General features: G+C 64.5%; 1 protein-coding gene across 16 annotated transcripts in view; it reads left to right on the top strand.

Moving 5' to 3' along the window:
* The window catches only part of TSC2 (TSC complex subunit 2), a 34,732-nt gene that overhangs the window by 14,263 nt on the left and 5,529 nt on the right, over positions 1-14,940 (top strand). For 4 of the 16 annotated variants that reach the window (XM_040459365.1, XM_040459363.1, XM_040459377.1 and 1 more), the window contains exons 16-31: positions 1,430-1,552; positions 2,498-2,604; positions 2,798-2,948; positions 4,150-4,272; positions 4,775-4,909; positions 6,229-6,418; positions 7,295-7,388; positions 7,785-7,887; positions 8,078-8,172; positions 9,345-9,473; positions 10,805-10,969; positions 11,162-11,314; positions 11,455-11,567; positions 12,044-12,238; positions 13,445-13,648; positions 14,263-14,331. In XM_040459365.1, coding sequence (XP_040315299.1) covers positions 1,430-1,552; positions 2,498-2,604; positions 2,798-2,948; positions 4,150-4,272; positions 4,775-4,909; positions 6,229-6,418; positions 7,295-7,388; positions 7,785-7,887; positions 8,078-8,172; positions 9,345-9,473; positions 10,805-10,969; positions 11,162-11,314; positions 11,455-11,567; positions 12,044-12,238; positions 13,445-13,648; positions 14,263-14,331 — 2,149 coding nt within the window. Of the gene's footprint in view, positions 1-1,429; positions 1,553-2,497; positions 2,605-2,797; positions 2,949-4,149; positions 4,273-4,774; positions 4,910-6,228; positions 6,419-7,294; positions 7,389-7,784; positions 7,888-8,077; positions 8,224-9,344; positions 9,474-10,804; positions 10,970-11,161; positions 11,315-11,454; positions 11,568-12,043; positions 12,239-13,444; positions 13,649-14,262; positions 14,332-14,940 lie in introns of all 16 variants that reach the window. The other 12 variants (XM_040459380.1, XM_040459371.1, XM_040459379.1 and 9 more) reach the window with 7 other exon arrangements.

Genomic DNA, 14,940 nt, shown 5'->3' with positions numbered 1-14,940 from the left:
AGCAGAGTGTTCGAGTCAGTTGCCTCAGAAACTTGCAGTTCATGAGCTGTTCAAGGGCGTGGCAGTTTCCCATAGCGCTTACCCGTGACGACACTCTGGTGTGCGAGCGTGAACCGGGGGAGGAAAGCCGGGCAGCCCATCCCCGGTGCCCCTTCACGGGGGCCCAGCTCTCTTGACTGCCGTGACGTGTGAGGGAGCATGCTGGGCTGAGGGGCCTGTGGCCTGAGCGCCCCCAGGTCCCTGCCGCAGAGACGTGAGAGAGGCCATCTGTTACCCTCACCTGGGACCCCAGCCCTGGAGACCTGAGGGTGGGGCCCCAGAGCCAAGCTGTTTCCTAGTTGTGGCAAAGTCTGGGGCCAGGCTGTTTTTGTTTTCTTTTTATGTAATTAAAAAGTCATCCATGGGGCGCTTGGGCAGCTCCATCGGTTAAGCGTCCGACTTCGGCTCAGGTCATGATCTCATGGCTTGTGACTTCGGGCCCCATGTCAGGCTCTGTGCTGACAGCTCAGAGCCTGGAGCCTGCTTCGGATTCTGTGTCCGTCTCTTACCCTGCCCTTTCCCTGCTTATGCTCTGTATTTCTCTCTCTCTTAAGAATAAACGGTAAAAAAACAGCTTGATAAGTCATTTATGCGTTCACTTAAACAGTATACACACAGCAGAGAGTTAGATTGTCTCTCTTTCCTGCAGAACGGGCAGGCAGCCGTCCTGTCCTCTTCTGTCCTCTCTGGACCTGCCCCTGTGTTGTCAGCGTTGTGTCCGGCTCCCTCCCTCCCCCCCACCTTGTTTTGTTAATGAGTTGCTTTAAAAAGAATAGCAGTAACACGTGTTTTAAGCCTCACTGTTCTCTTCAAGAGTACCACGGACCACAGAGGGGTCCCTCCTGCCCCTGGGCGGCCCATGCCACCCCGAAGCCCCCCACACCAAAGTCTCACCTGGCCTCTCCCAGGTTCACCTATCAGGGAGGTGGGGCAGGAAGGGGGCTACAGTGGGATGACAGCCCGGTGGCCGGTGAGTGGGCCCCCTTACCCTCCTCGAGCACCCCGGGGCCTCACGCCTGGTCTGTCCACTTTCCTGGTGGCAGAGAGAACGTGCTTCCAGCCCACGGGGGTCTTGTCACCCATGTTGCCGAGTGGTGGGCCATTGGACAGATTTTCCTGATTTATTAGGAGAGTTCCCATCGAGGGCGTGAACGTGTCGTTGTTCCTGATTTTTTCCCCATCACCGAGAGTATGCACATGTGGAGTGTCCATGGGACGAAGTCCCTGGACTGGAATTAGTGGCTTGAAGGGTCTGTGCCTTCCAGGGCATGGCAGACCCCTCCCAGTTACTTGGGGAGGGCTTGTCCTGGTTCCTGGGCACGAGGGTGCTGGCCGCATGGCTGCGTTTGAGCCTGCTGCCTTCCGAGCGAGCGGCGTGCTCTCTCTGCAGACCAAGCTGTACGCCTTGCCTGCCAGCCACGCGGTGCGTGTGTACGAGACCCTCGTCAGCCACCTGCAGCTCCACTACAAGCACGGCTATACCCTGCCCATCGCCAGTAGCATCCGGCTGCAGGTAGGAGGGCCAGCCGGCTGTCGGTGGCCGTAGTGGAGTAAGCTGCGCCTCAGGGCTGCCCACGGTCCCTTCCTGGGGACCTGCTGGTGACATCAGGGACCTCACTCCGGGGAGGTGGCCGGTGGTCCCAGGAGGGGACTTTGGCGAACTGTCCCATCCTTAGCACCAGCTGTGGCTGCAGCCTCCCCAGTAGCTGCTGCCCCTCCCTTTGCCTGCGGTGCGTGTGCCTCTGCGTGTGCAAGTCTGAGCCTTCCCGTGGCCTCAGGTGTGGGCAGAGAAAGGGGACTGCACTGTCTTTCAGGGTGGCGCGCAGCCACAGGCTGGTCTCTGCTGGGGCTGTGGAGTCTCTGGGGGCGGGGTGCGGGTGGGACTGGGCGGGGCTGTAGGGCGCAGGGGCGGGGCTACGGGTTGGGCTAGGTGGAGGGGCGGGGCCAGGTGTGGAGGGTCGCTGCTGCTGAGAGAGCTGGCAGGACTGACTGCTCTGAGGGCACCGCTGAGCAGAGGCCTCTGGGACAGAAACGCTGGTCCCTTCCAGAGCATCCACGTGTCAGGCAGCCCCCTGTCATTTGGGCAGCCCAGTTAAGTGACCTGTTGTTCATTGGAGGAAGTGACAGCACCCGAGCAGGGTTCTGGGTTTTTGGCACCCCGGGCTGCGTGGTGCTGCCCAGCCGGCGTGTGAGATGCCCTTTCCCTCTGTCGCTGGGGCGGGCCCCGCTATGCCTGGCATGAGGCCACTGTGTTGTCCCTGCCGTGGGGAGGGCGCACCTCCGCGGGCTCTGAGGGAGAAGGCAGGGACGCCTGCGTCTCGGCCCCGGTGCCTCTCTGTGCACAGTGGGGTCGGGGCGCGTTGACTGTTAGCGGGAACGGCCCTTTCTGAGATGCCTGGGTGCGAGTGGACGGCCCGGCGTTGTCCCTGCCTTGTTGGACCTTGCTTTCTCTCTGCAGGCCTTTGACTTCCTGCTGCTGCTGAGGGCGGACTCCCTGCACCGCCTCGGCCTGCCCAGCAAGGACGGGGCTGTGAGGTTCAGCCCCTACTGCGTCTGCGACTCCACGTGCGTGTCAACCCTGCTTCTCCAGTTCCGGGCCATGGCGTCCACCGCCGTCTGCCCTGGGGTGGCCCTGGGTCTGTGCGAGTGTCCAGAGCCGTCCTGACGACAGTGTGGGGCGGGGCCGGGGGCCAGCACCTCTCCTGACCCCGTGGAGTGGGGGCTTCGGCCTCAGGGCTCCTGCCACTTGTCTCCACAGGGAGCCAGAGAGAGGCTCTGAGAAGAAGGCCGGCGGCCCCCTGTCGCCTCCCACCGGGCCGTCCGGCCCAGCACCTGCCGGTCCTGCTGTGCGGCTTGGCTCCCTGCCCTACTCCCTGCTCTTCCGGGTCCTGCTGCAGTGCTTGAAGCAGGTGGGGTGGCTGGTTCCTCAGCTGAGCCAGGGCACACCGAGCGGTGGTTGGTGCCGCCCACGGGGCATGGTGCCTGTCTCTGTAGCGGCGACCTTGGTAGGTTCACCCCAAGGTCACAGCGGGGAGCATCCGCCGTGCGCAGCCATCACCCGGGGCTGGGCACGGAACCGAGGAGACCTTCCTGCCTCTGGGCGACGGTTGTGGTATGATGTGGGGGCGGGCAGGCAGATAGCAGGGATCGCGGGACTGGTGTGCCTCAGAAGGAGGCTCGGGTGCACTGAGCCCCGGTTGGGGGCACTTGGAGGGGCAGGTGAGAGGTTCCAGTGGCCGGAGTAAGCCGAGCCTGCAGGCAGGGTGGGTGCAGTTGTGGCAGCGGGAGGCAAATCTGGGGCCGTGACACGGAAGGGGAGGGGCAGAGGCCCATTCCCATACAGGGCCCGGGGAGAGGTGACGTGGCTAGCAATGTGGCACAGCGGGGCTGGGAAGCCTGCGGGGGCTTCGGTGAGCCCTTGAAGGCCACGGGCAGGGAAGCGGCTTCCCTGGGGGCGCTGGGCGTTGGCACTAATGGCTGCCGTCGGACACTTCCTGTGAGAGTCTCGAGGCCTCTGAGTCACAGGTGGGATCTGGGGAGCGGCCCTCTGGTTTGGTGGCCACTGAGCTTACGGGCGGCGGCCTCTGGAAGTTGCGGGGGGGGCTACGACCATGTTTTCCCGTTGCCGCGTGCCCAGGTGGATTTGGGTCCTAGAGTGTGTGTGTGGGCTTGTAGATTGTTCAGGAACGCTTGCCGCCTTCTCTTTGAGCTGGTACACGAGCTTTTTCCTTGCTGCATGTTCACTGTGCTCCGGGTGGGCGTCAGTCAGCATGCCGTGGGCGCCGTGCCCTGGACGGGCAGCCTGTGGGTCACTGTGGGTACACGGGGAGGGGGTCAGGTGTGGGGAGTCCCGGGGCCGGCTCAGAGGGGAGAGGCGGTAGGGGCCGTGCACCGGGCCTCCCGCTCAGCCTGGCCTCGGGAGGGCGGCCGCCGTCATGCCGGGGTGAACTTTCTCGGAGGGGCACGTGCTTCTCGGGCTGCGGGCACAGAGGGCGTCCAGAGGTCACGCAGCTCAGACTGCCCAGCTCAGACTGCGCTTCGGGCCCTGAGACAACGTCTTCTGTCTGCAGGACCCAGACGGTCCCCGCTGAACGGCCCTTTTTCCTGCAGGAGACGGACTGGAAGGTGCTGAAGCTTGTTCTCGGCAAGCTGCCCGAGTCCCTGCGCTTCAAGGTCCTCATCTTCACGTCCCCGTGCAGCGTCGACCAGCTGTCTTCCGCCCTCTGCTCCATGGTAACGTCACCACCCACATCGGGGCTGCAGCCGGTGCCTTCCTCCCAAGGACCGTGAGGCCCCGGGAGGTCAACCGTGGAAGCCCGAGAGGGCGGTCTCCCCCAGAGACAGACCCCTGTGTGCAGCGCACATCGCGTGTGGGGCCCTGTCCTTTCCCAACTCAGGGGCCGGAAAATCGGAGGCCTCACTGAAGGGCTCATGAGCCAGATGTGGTATTTTGAGTCCTTCCGCCGTCTTCCTCACCCCTCACCGGGGCTCCTGTGACACGCTCATCCCCTCTCCGACTGTCCGTAGCACACCAGCGTGGGCGCCCCCTGCTGCACACTTCTGGGAAAAGGCAGACCCTTGGCCAGAAAAGGAAGTGGGAGAGCCCCCACCCCCTGGGCTCACGAGCCCTCCTCGCACCGGACCTGCATTCTCACGGGCTCCCCCACACCCTCGGCCCCCTAGCGGTCTGCCTGGCTCTCCGCCTGGGCCTCACATGGGGGGCCTTGGTCTTTAGCTTTCAGGTCCCAGAACTCTGGAGCGGCTCCGAGGCACCCCGGAAGGTTTCTCCAGGACCGACCTGCACCTGGCTGTGGTTCCTGTGCTGACGGCGTTAATCTCTTACCATAACTATTTGGACAAAGCCAGACAGGTACCTGGTGGGGGAGGGACAGGTGAGCTCATGGTGCCGGCATTGGAAAGCCTGGGTCCCGGGATGTTTGCTCTACCCGCACGGGCCGGACGTTTTTCTCATGATCCGGGTGGCTGCTCGGCCGGGAGCTGGCCTTGCTTCCCCCGTGGCCGCCGGACCCCTGCTGGTGCGGCGCTCCTGCGTTCTCTTCCGGGTGGTGTGGGCTTAATGCGGTGTCGACTGTCGACCCCACGTGCAGCAGCATTTTTTCTCTCTGCGGAGCCCCGCCTGCTTGTCCCGCCCTGGCTTCAGGACAAGCGCTGAGCCACTTGGCAGAGCTGGACCTGTTTTGAGAGGCCAGGCAACAGGGTCCGGGACGCCTGACTTCTGTCTGCCTCCACGTCTGTCGTCAGGTGCAGAAGCACACGGCAGTGCTCCTCCCCTTTGTTCCCCACTGCTGGGCACAAGGCCCGTGCTGCCATCACATTGGCTATCTCGGTTAAAGTCCCGATGCTTCGCGGTCACTCTGCCTTCGTTGACGAGGGAACTGAAGTCTTAGGTCGGGTGGTCCGCTCACGGTGACACCTGGCAAGGAGTGGGGCCTCGACTAGCCTCCGGCCGCTCTGAGCCCGCATTCCTGGTTGTGGCAAGGTCGGGAGCTCATGCTCCCCGTCCCCTCCCTCCCTCCCTCCCTGACTGCACCGTCTCCTATGTGGCTCGGCCTGGTTCGTCCTGGCTGTGCCCCGTTGGGCAGCAGGCCATGCCGGGGTGAAGGTTTCCCGAGAACCCTTGAGGCCCAGGGTGTTCCTGGCGGATGGGGCTGGCTTCAGGAAATCGAAATCCTCCACGGGGCCCCGAGCTACCGGGTGGTTTGGCCTGAGGCTGTGGCTTGAGCGGGAGCTGCCTCCTGCTGGGTACTGGCTGCCCGGAGCTGTGTGGGCCTCTGCCCGTCTTGCTGCGTCGGGTGGAACCTCCCCCGTAATAAGGTTCCGTGACCGGGGGGCTAACGGGCCCAGCGTGTCCCAGCTCCGGGGTTGGCTGAGGAGCCGGGGCGGGGAGCGTCGCCTGCCGGCGTTGGCCGGTCGGAGGTGCCAGGGAAGGCCTGACCAGAGCTGCCCTGCTGTCCCTTCGCCTCGGGTGGGTCCACCTCCTGGCCCTGTGCTGCTTATGTGCTTAAGGACCTGGGATGAGGCGCTTCACCTTCCTAAGCCTTGGTCTCCCCCTCTGTAGGACATTCTGGAGTGGGGTGAGGGGAGAGAAGCCTGTGTGTGGGCAGGGGCAGCGGTGCGGAGGGCCGGCCTGTGGCGGGCTGGATCTGAGGCCCCCGTGCTGCCCCGCAGCGGGAGATGGTGTACTGCCTGGAGCAAGGCCTGATCTACCGCTGTGCCAGCCAGTGCGTGGTGGCCCTGGCCGTGTGCAGCGTCGAAATGCCCGACATCATCATCAAGGCGCTGCCTGTCTTGGTCGTGAAGCTCACACACATTTCGGCCACAGCCAGCATGGCCATTCCACTCCTCGAATTCCTGTCAAGTAAGCATCCGCCTGCATGCTTGTTGTGTGTGTGGGGGGGCGGCGGGGCGGGGGGGGGGGGCGGTGGACTCTTGGGTTTGGGGCTGCAATGTACCCAGAATAACCTGTGTTGACTTCTCTGAGCTCATTTTACTATCTCTCTCGGGACATAGGTTAGTGCGCGGTCTCCATGGAGCACCTGGGCTGTGCCATGCTCTGTTGCCTCAGGGCCTTTGCACTTCCTACCCCCGAGCCTTAACTGCTTTCCTTCCTGGCCTTCGAGTGGCTGGCTCCATTCTCATCCTCTTAGTTTAAATGGCATTGAAGCCTCTGTGTTGCCCGACATGGGTCCCTGCATTTGGCCTGGCTCTCGGCATCCTCTTTATTCTCCTCAGGGTACACACCCTGCGTGTAAGCTCTGCCGAGGGGCTTTGCTGATTCGCCTCTCAGACTGTGACTTCCAGGAGCTCGGGCTGCCTCACTCACCCATTCGTTCCCAGTACTCTAGCGCTTGTCTGGCCCTCAGCAGGGTGGGGGACGGGAGCAGAGCAGGCCACCAGCACTTCTGTAAAGGGCCACACGTTGGCCTTTGCTGTGCATTCTTTTGGTTCGTAGCTTTTAAAAACATAAAAGCCGTTTTTAGTTCACAGGTCGTGCAGACGCAGGCCGCTGGCTGGCTTTGGCCCGGGGACCGTGGGTTTCTGGCCCTTGGAATAGAAAGCTGAGGGTCGAGGGAAGGTCACGCTCAAGGAGGCTGCAAGCTTCACTCCTTTGCAGCCTTCTTCAGTCAGGGTGGCCACGCCGCCGGCTTTTGGAAGTAGCACAGGACCCTGGGGACACCGGGTGTGGGCCTGCCTTGGCCCAGGCCCCCTCACCGGCCGTGTCCCTGTCCCGCAGCTCTGGCCAGGCTGCCTCACCTCTACAGGAACTTTGCCGCTGAGCAGTACGCGAGTGTGTTTGCCATCTCCCTGCCGTACACCAACCCCTCCAAGTAAGTGCCGGTCATGTCCCTCCCTGTGACCTGGGCCAGCCCGCGGCCCCTTGGAGCAGACCGCGTGCTGGTCTTTTTTTAGAAAAAAGTATTTTAAGAGACAGTACATGCCAGGGAGCAGGGGAGGGGCAGAGAGAGAGGAAGAGAGAGAATCCCAAGCAGGCTCCACACTGCCAGTGTAGACCGATGCGGGGCTCAAACTCGCGAACTGCGAGACGACGACCTGAACTGAAATCAAGAGTTGGACACTTAACCGACTGAGCCACCCAGGTGCCCCTGCGTGCTGGTCTCAGTCCTAGGACGGGCCTGTGGCCTCTGGGCCCCCCTTCTGTGCTCGGCTTGGCACATCAGCCTCGGGGGCCTGGACCGGGCCAAACCGCTTGTCTTCCTCCTCAGGTTTAATCAGTACATCGTGTGCCTGGCCCATCACGTCATAGCCATGTGGTTCATTAGATGCCGTCTGCCTTTTCGGAAGGATTTTGTTCCTTATATCACTAAGGTAGGCCGGAGGAGCTCAAACTCCTTGCAGGGTGGGACCTGCTTTGCTCCTGGCTGCAGTGGGGTGACGGTCAGGGGAGAGGGAGGTGGGCGTCGTCGGGTGCTGTGCTCACCGTGTCCCAGGCCTGTGGAGGGAGGAGACATGGGGGTCAGTCCCCCCGGCCTGCAGCTCAGCTCTGTTCCACTGCCAGGGCCTACGCTCCAATGTCCTCCTGTCTTTTGACGACACCCCGGAGAAGGACAGCTTCAGAGCGCGGAGCACCAGTCTCAACGAGAGGCCCAAGAGGTGCGGGCCTGCGGAGGGCGCGCCCAGTGTCTGTGGAGGGCACGGGCCAGGGTGGGTTGGCGAGCGTGGCCTGTGTGACCGGCACGGTGGGGTCTGGGCTGACCTGTTGCCGCTGGGCTGTCTAGCGGAAAGGGAATGTGGCCGAGGGGATGCCCCGTGCGGGCCGTGCTGGGCCCCAGGGGTCCCGGCATCAGGTAGGGCAGGGCCTGCGATGCTGCTAACGCCCGCATCTAGCTGCAGCGGCTGGCGCCGTGGCCTGCAGCCAGTCCTGGCCACGGAGCACTGAGGGCGGACTTGCCGACGGGATCAGGGTGCCAGCCATAGGGCGTCTGGGTGGCCCGGCTCCACCCAGTGAGCCAAGGGCTGCGACAGGGCAGCTGTGGCTCCCGGGAAGCCGAGTATCTGGGCCCGGGTGAGGAGGAGCTCCAGGGCCCTGTAGTCAGCCCGGCCTCGGGCCGCGGTCCCCCTTCCTCCTGAGCTTGCTGTCCAGCCTGCTGCCAGTCAGGGGACACGCTCCCCTGTCCTGTCACAGCCGCTTTTGCCAAAGCCGAGAGCCGTGCTAGGCTTTGTCTCGTCTGCACCTCACCGGAACGGCGACTCCTCTTTCTGCCCCCGCCTTCTGCCCCAGCTTTTCAGTTCTCCCCTGGGGGGGGGGGGGGGGGGGGGGGAGTACGGCATTTTCCAGAATGACCAGGTCATCGTGACTTAAAGTTAAAAGCTGGCTTCTTAAGCCCGGGTCGCTGGGGGCCCGGGACCTCGAACTAAGAACCGGCCCCTTTGAGTGGTGACCTTTGGGGCCTCAGCGCTCCCTGCTCCCCGAGCTGGGTGGTGCCGGCCGCAGGGCTGAGGTGGGGGGGGACGCCTGGTCAGCGCAGCCTGGAATCTGCCGTGCGGAGCACTCCATACACGTTTAATTTGCACTAATGTTCTTTGTTTTGGTACCGTGACTTTTTCTCAGTTATGTTTACAAGATGTATTTTCATGCGTTTTTGTTTTCTGTTTCTTCCCCCTGCTAACTGGCCTCTGGCATGGTTTTTTGTTCATCTCACCCGCGGGCTGTCCATCCTGACCCCGTGGCCTGTGACCTTTCCTTCTCATCCCTCCAATGGCTTGCTCTCCCCTCCCGGGAGCTGGGCTCTCTGGGGCTTGGGCCTTCCTTCCTCACCTGGTAGTTTGAGGATAGCCAGACCCCCCAAACAAGGCTTGAATAACTCCCCACCCGTGAGAGAATTCCAGGAGAGCTCTGCAGCCGACGCCTTCCGGTGCCGCAGCATCAGTGTGTCTGAACATGTGGTCCGCAGGTAGTGGGCTTCTTCGGGTGGGGGGCTCAGACCCTGCAGCTTGGCCCGTGCGGCGGCACTGCAGGCGGGAGCGCCTGGGTGGCGGTGCATGGGGCGCTTGCATGACCTCGTCGCCTGGCCGGAGCTGGAGGAGCAGGAGACAGAGGCCCGTCCTGCCCAGCCCAGCCCTCGGTCCCGGGGAGCCTGGTGGTGAGGGGTGGGAAGGTTGCATTCTGTCCCCGAGCCTCGTCCCAGCACGGGCTGGCTGCAGGCCTCCTCGGAGGCTAGCCTGGGAGCCCAAAGCAGGGAGGGCGGTAGCTCTGAGGAAGCCGGGCACCCGGTGGCAGCTGCCCACAGGCCTGTCCCCGGAGGCGAGGGGGCCTCTGCGTATGAAAGCAGCGCCCACGGGGGACAGGAGGGAGCATGCTCCTGGGATTGGCTTTCGTATCCTCTCAGGTGGACTTTGTTCTTGAGCTTTCTCTTAGTAAAGGTCCGCTTTCTGGGGCGGCTGAAAGGGCGCGGGGGCTTTGAGTGGGGCAGCGGGGGTGGGGGCCGGGCTGGTGAGGTCAGAACCCTTGAGGGGCATGGCCTCGCTCACTTCTCCCTGCTGTGTCTGAGTGCGGGTGTGGGCCGCTGGGGGTCGCTGCTCCCGCCAGGCGCCGGCCATGCTAGGCTGCGCTGAGCTGCGGGATGGGGGTGGTCTCCTCCCCAGGAAGCCCCTTCGGGCCCAGGAGACCCACTTCCTAGGAGCCTGGCTTGGGCTCCAGCCTCAGGCTGGCCTCTGCTGAGTGTGGTTTGGGGGGGGCTGGGGGTGGGGCAGCGAGGCTCTCCGCTCTTTTCTAGCACAGTCTCTATCACAAGCAGAACGTGGCAAAGGGGCTTTGAAAAATTGGCATCAGAATTAAGCCCACATAAGCCCCTTCTGGTCACGGGGTGCGTGCGGAGCTGGGGCGGCCTGAGTTCAGGGTGAAGAGCTGCACACGAAGCCCAGACCCTCCCCGTCATCGGGAGGTGGCCCCGTGGGCAGAATGCAATCTTTGTGTGTGTGTGTGTGTGTGTGTGTGTGATCTTCGTGTCTCTGCATGACTAAAGGGCTCTGCCACAAAGCCGTCCCCTAACTCCTGCGCTTCGGTGAGGGGATGTCGGTCTCTCGTGTCTCCCTTGAGGCCTTGCCCTCCTCTCTCTGGGAGGATGTGTCATCGCGGTCTGCCGAGCCGTGGCTCCACTGGCCGTGCGCCCTGGTGGGGCGTTTGTGGGCGCAGCCCCCCAGCAAATGCATGCCTCCAGCTCTGGCCCCTGGGGGGAGAGGAGGGGCTGGTCGGCACCTGACCTCGCTGGGCCCCTCCCTTCAGCAGGATCCAGACGTCCCTCACGAGTGCCAGCTTGGGGTCTGCGGATGAGAACTCAATGGCCCAGGCTGACGACAACTTGAAAAATCTCCACCTGGAGCTCACGGAGACTTGTCTGGACATGATGGCCAGATACGTGTTCTCCAACTTCACGGCGGTCCCCAAGAGGTACAGGCTGGGAGGGAGGCACAGCACCGCGCTCTCTTCTTCTGTGACTGTAATGGGTCAAAGTGGCGGTGGCGGGTGAGTCGTGCAGGGCTCCTTCCTGCAGGCGGCCCTCAGTCGGAGGCGCCTTTCGAACCACGATGCCTGTCCAGAGCCTACTGGGCAAGGTGTTGGCCGATGCCCCTCTGCTTTCAGGTCCCCTGTAGGGGAGTTCCTCTTGGCTGGCGGCAGGACCAAGACCTGGCTGGTTGGAAACAAGCTCGTCACTGTGACGACGAGCGTGGGGACCGGAACCCGGTCACTGCTGGGCTTGGACTCAGCAGAGCTGCAGGGCAGCCCAGAGCTGAGGTGACCGCACCTTCCAGACCCTACCTATCGGGCCGTGACCCTGGCGGTCCCGAGCCCAGGCTGGGGTGGCTCGGTTGCACGCCAGCCTGGAGCCTGTGAGACATCTCGGTCACGCTCGGCACGGACCCTTCCGTCCTCAGCTCTGACCCCAGTGCGCACGTGAGGCAGACAAAGGAGGCGCCTGCCAAGTTGGAGTCCCAGGCTGGGCAGCAGGTGTGCCGTGGGGCCCGGGACCGCGTCCGCTCCATGTCTGGTGAGCCTGTGCCCCTCCCTGCCTCCTCGGGGCCTCTGTGGGTGCACGCACTCGCGAACGCTGCCGGGATGTTGTTTCCGCGAGCCCTCGTCACAGGGGGTGTGGCAGGCGGTGTGCCTTTTGCACAACTCTGGCCCGCGGGCCCTTGTCGCCGAGGGTCCATTTCTCATGGCTTGTGTTTCCTGTGAACCCTCGGCAGTCCTTGTCCTCGGCTCAGCTCACCCCTGTAGCTTTCTTTTGCTGCAGCCACAACGAGCCACGGTCCACCGGTGGGGGCGGGTGGGGCAGGTGCTGGGGCCCCTTCCTACTGCCCTGGGCCCACCGAGGTCGACACCCAGAGAGGGCTGAGCTGCCTCTGGTTGCTGGCCTGGGGCTCCGTGGCCAGCAGGGCCCTGGGTGGAACAGCCAGTTTTGAGCCGGCTGCTCTGCGTCGGGCAGGTGGGGGTCACCAGCCCTCCTGTCCTCCCCTTCCTCAGGGGGCCACGGCCTTCGTGTTGGTGCCTTGGACGCTCCAGCCACCCATTGCCCAGGCTCACAGACCACACCAGCCAGCACGTCCGAGAGGGCCTCGGCTGCCGCCCAGCTCCCGGCACAGGAGAAGACGAGCCTGGCGGCCTACGTACCCCTGCTGACCCAGGGCTGGGCGGAGATCTTGGTCCGGAGGCCCACGGGTACTGACGGGTCTGCCCTTGGCACGCCTGGGCCTCGGTCAGCACACACAGTGGCCGCGGGACCATTAGCCACGAGGGTCTTAGGTACACAGGAGGGGCAGGCAGGCTGGGCCGAGGGAGCTTCTGCTCCGTGACGCCCACACGGTGAGCGGTGAGGGGGATCCACAGGGCTGAGTGGGGAGGGCCTGCGCTAGTCCGCTTGGGCCTCCCTGACAGAGTGCCCCGGAGCGGGCAGCTTCAGCAACAGAAAGGTATTTCCTCCTGCTCCCGGGGGCTGTAAGTCCCAGGTGAGGGTGCCAACCGGGCTGGGTCCTCTTGAGGCCTCTCTTCCCGGGGTGCACACGCATGTGTCTTCCCTCGTGTTCTTGCGTGGTCATTCCTCTGTGCGGGTGTGTGTCCCCTGGTAAGGAGTCTGTGGATTAGGGACCACCCGGGAGATTCGGTTTTCCCTTACCGCGGTGCTTTCCGAGGTGCTGGAGGTGAGGACTTCCACACAGGAATTTTGCGGCACACGATTCAGCCTGTAATGGGTATTTGAGGTTAAAGGAAGCCAAGACCCGGGGCCTGGGGTCCGCTTAGGGCGCGGTGTGGCGAGTGGTGACTGGGGAGGACAAGGCGCCCGGTCCTGGGGAGCCTCCTGGGCAGTAAGGCTGTGGGCCCTGGGTCCTCTTGGGGAGCCGGCACGGGGGAGGCCAGAGACTGGATGAGAAGGCCCAGGAAGGGCCGGAGGAGGTGGGTCAGGGTTGAGGGAGAAGCTCTCAATGTGAGGACGCCCGGTGTGGAGGGCCGCGTCAAAGCATTGGCCCGTGGGCCTTGTGGGGAGAGGGAGCCCACAAGCCCCCGGCTCTGCCCCATCCAAGCTTTTCGGTGATGTCTGTTCTTTGCGGTGCCTCTGCCGGGCCTGACGTGGGTGTGAGAGCTGACCTGGGGCGGAGAGTGGTATGAGCTGAGGCCCTCCTGTGCGTCCGTGAGGCGGGCGACCACCGGACGGGAGCTACTCCTGACCTGGGGGTCTGGCGGTGTGAGGGTGGAGCGTCGGGGCCAGCCAGGGGCCTGCCTTTGCTAGAGCCTTCCCCCACTTCCCCATCGCTCCCTGGTTGAGCACAGGGAGCTCTGCCCACCCCCGGGCATGTGCCCTTGGGGGTGGGGATGGCCGGTGGCGGTGTCGGGCCCGCGGCCTGAGGGGTGCTGCCTGCCCCTCCGCAGGGAACACCAGCTGGCTGATGAGCCTGGAGAACCCCCTCAGCCCCTTCTCCTCGGACATCAACAACATGCCCCTGCAGGAGCTGTCCAACGCCCTCATGGCCGCTGAGCGCTTCAAGGAGCGTCGTGACACGGCCCTGTACAAGTCACTTTCGGTGCCGGCGGCCGGCTCCGCCAAGCCCCCTCCGCCCCCACGCTCTAACACAGGTGGGTACCCGTCCCGCCCGACCTGGCCGTGCTGTCTGGAGGCAGCGTCGCTCCCCTGCGCCGCGGGTCGCGCCCACAGTGGGGGGTCCCGGAGCTTTCCTCGCCGCCGCCACAGCCTGACGTGGGAGCAGGGCCCATTCCCACTAAAGGGACCCTTTTCCCGAGGCGCGCGGTAGCTGTGCGGGGGGCGGGCACGGCAGAGCCCCCGCAAAGCCTTTGCCCTGCGCTCTCCTCGGAGCGCCCGTGGCCGGGGCCCTAGGCGGTAGCCGCGCTTCTGCTCGGGTGTGGGTGTGGATGCGCCGAGCACACAGTCTGCACCTGCCTGCGCTCGTGCCCGTGCCCAGCCTGCTGCTGCGGAGCTTCCGGGCCACCGTCTGGCCTTCCCTGTGGCCGCAGATGGCGCCTAGCGGCCCGGGACCTGTGTCGGCGAGGAGGAGGGCCGCGCTCCCCTTGCAGACGTCGGCTCCGGCAGCTCGGGGAGCCGGGCCGCCGCCGGCCCCTCCGCTCTCTCTCTCCAGGCCCGGGCTCTGTGCGGGACTAGCGGTGCCTTTCCTCTGCTCGACTGTGCGTAGTCTCCCCTTCTGCTGACTGGCCGCTCGCGGTTTCCCTTGCAGTGGCCTCTTTCTCCTCCCTGTACCAGACCAGTTGCCAAGGAGAGCTGCACAGGAGCATTTCCTGGGCAGGTACTCGTGCGTCTCTTTAAGGGAAGCGCTGTTTGCTGCGGAGCGCCGCTCTGCCTTGTGGGTGCTGTTCTCATCGCCCCCCGTCCGCTCATCCCTCCGTGGTCCTGCCAGAGCCGCCCCGTGCCCTCTGGGAGAGGGGCCCCGCCTCGCATGAGGACGCCTGTGCAGAATGCCTGCGCTTCGCCGGCGGACCCCCTCTGACGCATGCCCTTCGTGGCCGAGCTCTGTCCCCACGTCGGGCGGGCCCTTACAGCCACATCTTCAGGCCTCAGGAGGTGACCTTAGGCAGCTCAGCCACAGACGCTGGCAGGGGGCAGTTCTTCGGGGCGAGCCTGGCCCCGGGGCTCAGCCCCACTGACTTCTCCCGGGCTTCTGGTGGTCCGATTGGCTTTGCGAACCCACAAATTGGGCTGTGTCTGCCTCTCGTCGTGGGCTGGCCAGAGGCCCTACAGACCAGCCTTTGGCCCGTTGTTCCCAGGCCCTGGCAGGGGCGGGCTCTGACCTGCATGGCCCTTGGGCACACCTGGGTGCCCACATGTGGACAGGAGCCAGTTAGGAAAGGGCAGCGTGCAGACGGGCTCCGGCAGGCGGCTGACAGGCCGTGCGCGT

The sequence above is a fragment of the Herpailurus yagouaroundi genome, unplaced genomic scaffold, assembly GCF_014898765.1.
Source record: "Herpailurus yagouaroundi ecotype Mexico unplaced genomic scaffold, PumYag 222, whole genome shotgun sequence".
Lineage (NCBI taxonomy): Eukaryota > Metazoa > Chordata > Mammalia > Carnivora > Felidae > Herpailurus > Herpailurus yagouaroundi.
This window is presented reverse-complemented; position numbering and strand designations above follow the sequence as displayed.